General features: G+C 54.2%; 1 protein-coding gene across 2 annotated transcripts in view; it reads left to right on the top strand.

The window, feature by feature from the left end:
* Window positions 1-2,345: 2,345 nt before the first annotated feature.
* MXD4 (MAX dimerization protein 4) overlaps window positions 2,346-2,536 on the top strand; it is a 53,737-nt gene continuing 53,546 nt past the window's right edge. The window contains exon 1 of one of the 2 annotated variants that reach the window (XM_006030894.3): window positions 2,346-2,523. In XM_006030894.3, the coding sequence (XP_006030956.1) occupies window positions 2,460-2,523 (64 nt within the window). In that variant the 5' untranslated portion in view covers window positions 2,346-2,459. The remainder of the gene's footprint in view (window positions 2,524-2,536) is intronic. The other variant, XM_006030893.3, reaches the window with a different exon arrangement.

The raw sequence follows: 2,536 nt of genomic DNA, 5'->3' as shown, positions 1-2,536 counted from the left end.
AAAGAGCATCTTGCCAGGTGGATGCCAGGTGGATGGCTGGTCTGGTATGGCAGCTCCTAACAGGATGGGGTTAGAGGCAATTTTGTTTTTTGATAGTGAGAGAAAGAAAAGTGTTGATGTGCCAAAACCTACTGCCTCCCTCCTGCTTTGCAGTGGGGTAGCAAAGAACGAGAAGGGAGGTTAGGGCTTCCCCTCCTGCTGGCTCTTATAGAGAAGGCCCATCTGCTTGCAAGTCGTATAGCACGTATTACCCATGTAGCACGTCTTAAGAAGCCACCACTTGTCATCCTAACCAGAAGCAGGCTGGGGTATCAATTGCGTAAATGAATTGCAAAGTCATGTTTTCCTGTAAGCTGCTCGTGTGCATTTGCTTCTTTTTTGGTAATACAGATATTTGCAAAGGGCTTTAAACCCAGCATGCAACTTCCTCCCTGGTGATAACGCATGTGCTGTTGCTGAGCCTGAGCCTGCAGCAGGATGTGTTTTTACTTTCCTTTTAGCAACACCCATCTGACAGACCGAGCAAGTCAGCAGGGGCAGTCTCAAAATGTGTGGCTTGCGCAAAATGCAGAAAGACACTTGTGAAAATGCATTTTGCTGTATTTCTGTGGGAGAGGCAAGGGTTTCTTAGGGTAATATCTTTTATTGGACTGTGTTTCTGATCAGTTCTAGTGTGGGGTGGTGGGGGACCAGCAGGTTACTGGGGGGGGATTTGGAGAGCTCTTTCAAATGTACAGTCTATTTCTCTACTGGAGTGTCCTTGTGGTATGGGGGCAGACTTTAGGCTGGTCAGGTGGGCATCATGCGTGTTCTCCTCTGTGCAGATGCAGTCGAATCCCAGGACCTGGCTGTAGGTAACGGCTTTTTTGGTGTGCGTGGCAAGATTACTGGTCTCGTGGACGTAGAGATGGTAGCCTTTAAGTTTTCTATATATAGTGGTTTGTAGGTTGCCATCCTGTGTAGTGTGTTGAAAGTAGGTGTTAGTGCAGGCGTATTCCAGAGAAGGCTTAACCGAGGGGTGATGGTTAAACCTGTGATGGTCACATTAAAGATGTCACCCTAAGAAACCCCTTGCCTCTCACATAATTTCTGGACCATCCTGGCTACAGCAACACTCTTACACTGCCTGTATGTCCATGTCAGTGATGCCTCCCTGCTGCAAACGTGAACAGAGCGCTGGGATGAAACAGGACAGAAAAACTAACTGATGATCTGAAGAGCTTAGACAAAGCAAAACCAACCCAGCCCTGTCGCACGGACTGGACTGCAGCCTCAGCTCCAAAATGCCATGAACAGCGGGCATGAAAACAATGGCGCCCTTGCAAGATGCCCTGGGACGGGGGGGCGCAGATTGTGGAGCCCCAGATCCTGTGTGATCTGGGACTTGAAAATCGGAGTTCTCTGCCCTTCGCCAGACGCCCCAGGTAAAATGTTTGCAGTGTTTGCTCGCTGATTCCCCGTGCTCGACTGGAAACCGCGGAGACCCAGCCGCCATCGCTCTTTGTCTTGGAGCATCTTGGCAGGGCCGCAGGCTGGGACCCCAAGCTAAGACACCAGAACGGGGACACGGCACTGGGAAGGCAGCAGTGGCTGTTGGAGCCCTGGGCAAGAAAGTCATTTGGGGCTCCTTAGAGGCTTAATTTGAGGACCTATAAGCAAGTCGGACATTTTCGATTTCAATTTCACTTTGCCCTAGCCATGAAACATGTATCTTTATACAATATGATAATACAAATATTCAGCGTCATTAATTTTTATAAAGTGTAGGGCCCTGGCGGTTGCCCGGTTTGCTCTCCCTTAAGGCTGCTACTGGGGAGGGTCCCTTGTGCAAGCGAAGGGAGTTTGCTCTGACACGGTGCAACAGCTGCCCTGTGGCGGAGAGGCTGCGCCGGTGGACGCCGGGCCTCAGCAGCGGTTCCGCACTTTCGCCCCGGTCCCTAGGCCGAGCCGCTGCCCAGCCCCGCTCGCTCCCAGCAGCTCCCCCAGTCCCCCTCGCCTGCCCGCAACAAGACACACCTCTTCCGCCTCATTGGCCAGCTCCCACCGCTGATTTGCATAGCTCCCTGCGTGCCAATCAGGCGCCGCTGGCTGTTTTGCATATGGAACGCCGGCCACTCAGCGAGCGCGGGGGCCGGGCCACCACGTGCTGTTGCTAAGCTTCGGCTTCTAAATTGTTACTATCGCGGCCAGCCAATCGCGGCGCCGCTCGGATCTGTCAACATTCTCTCCCCGAGCCAGGGGGGAAGGGAGGGGGGGTGCTCCCCTCTCCCGATTGGCTGTACTTCGGGTGGCACGCCCGCCCCTCGACAGAACCCCCGCGGCCCATTGGCCGGCGCGGCTGCCCGTTGCTTTTGTGTCAAAGTAGTTTATATAGGGGGACTTGGAAGTCCCCAGCGCTGAACCCGGAGCGGTGGCGGGCGCTGCGGGGCCGGGGTAGAGCCGCCAGCGCACAGCCCGCCATGGAGCTCAACTCCCTGCTCATCCTCCTGGAAGCAGCTGAGTATTTGGAGAGAAGAGACCGAGGTACCGCGGGGCT

This window comes from Alligator sinensis, unplaced genomic scaffold (genome assembly GCF_000455745.1).
Source record: "Alligator sinensis unplaced genomic scaffold, ASM45574v1 scaffold1051_1, whole genome shotgun sequence".
Taxonomy (NCBI): Eukaryota; Metazoa; Chordata; order Crocodylia; family Alligatoridae; genus Alligator; species Alligator sinensis.
Note: the sequence above shows the minus strand (reverse complement) of the source record. Positions and strands in the feature narration are given on the sequence as shown.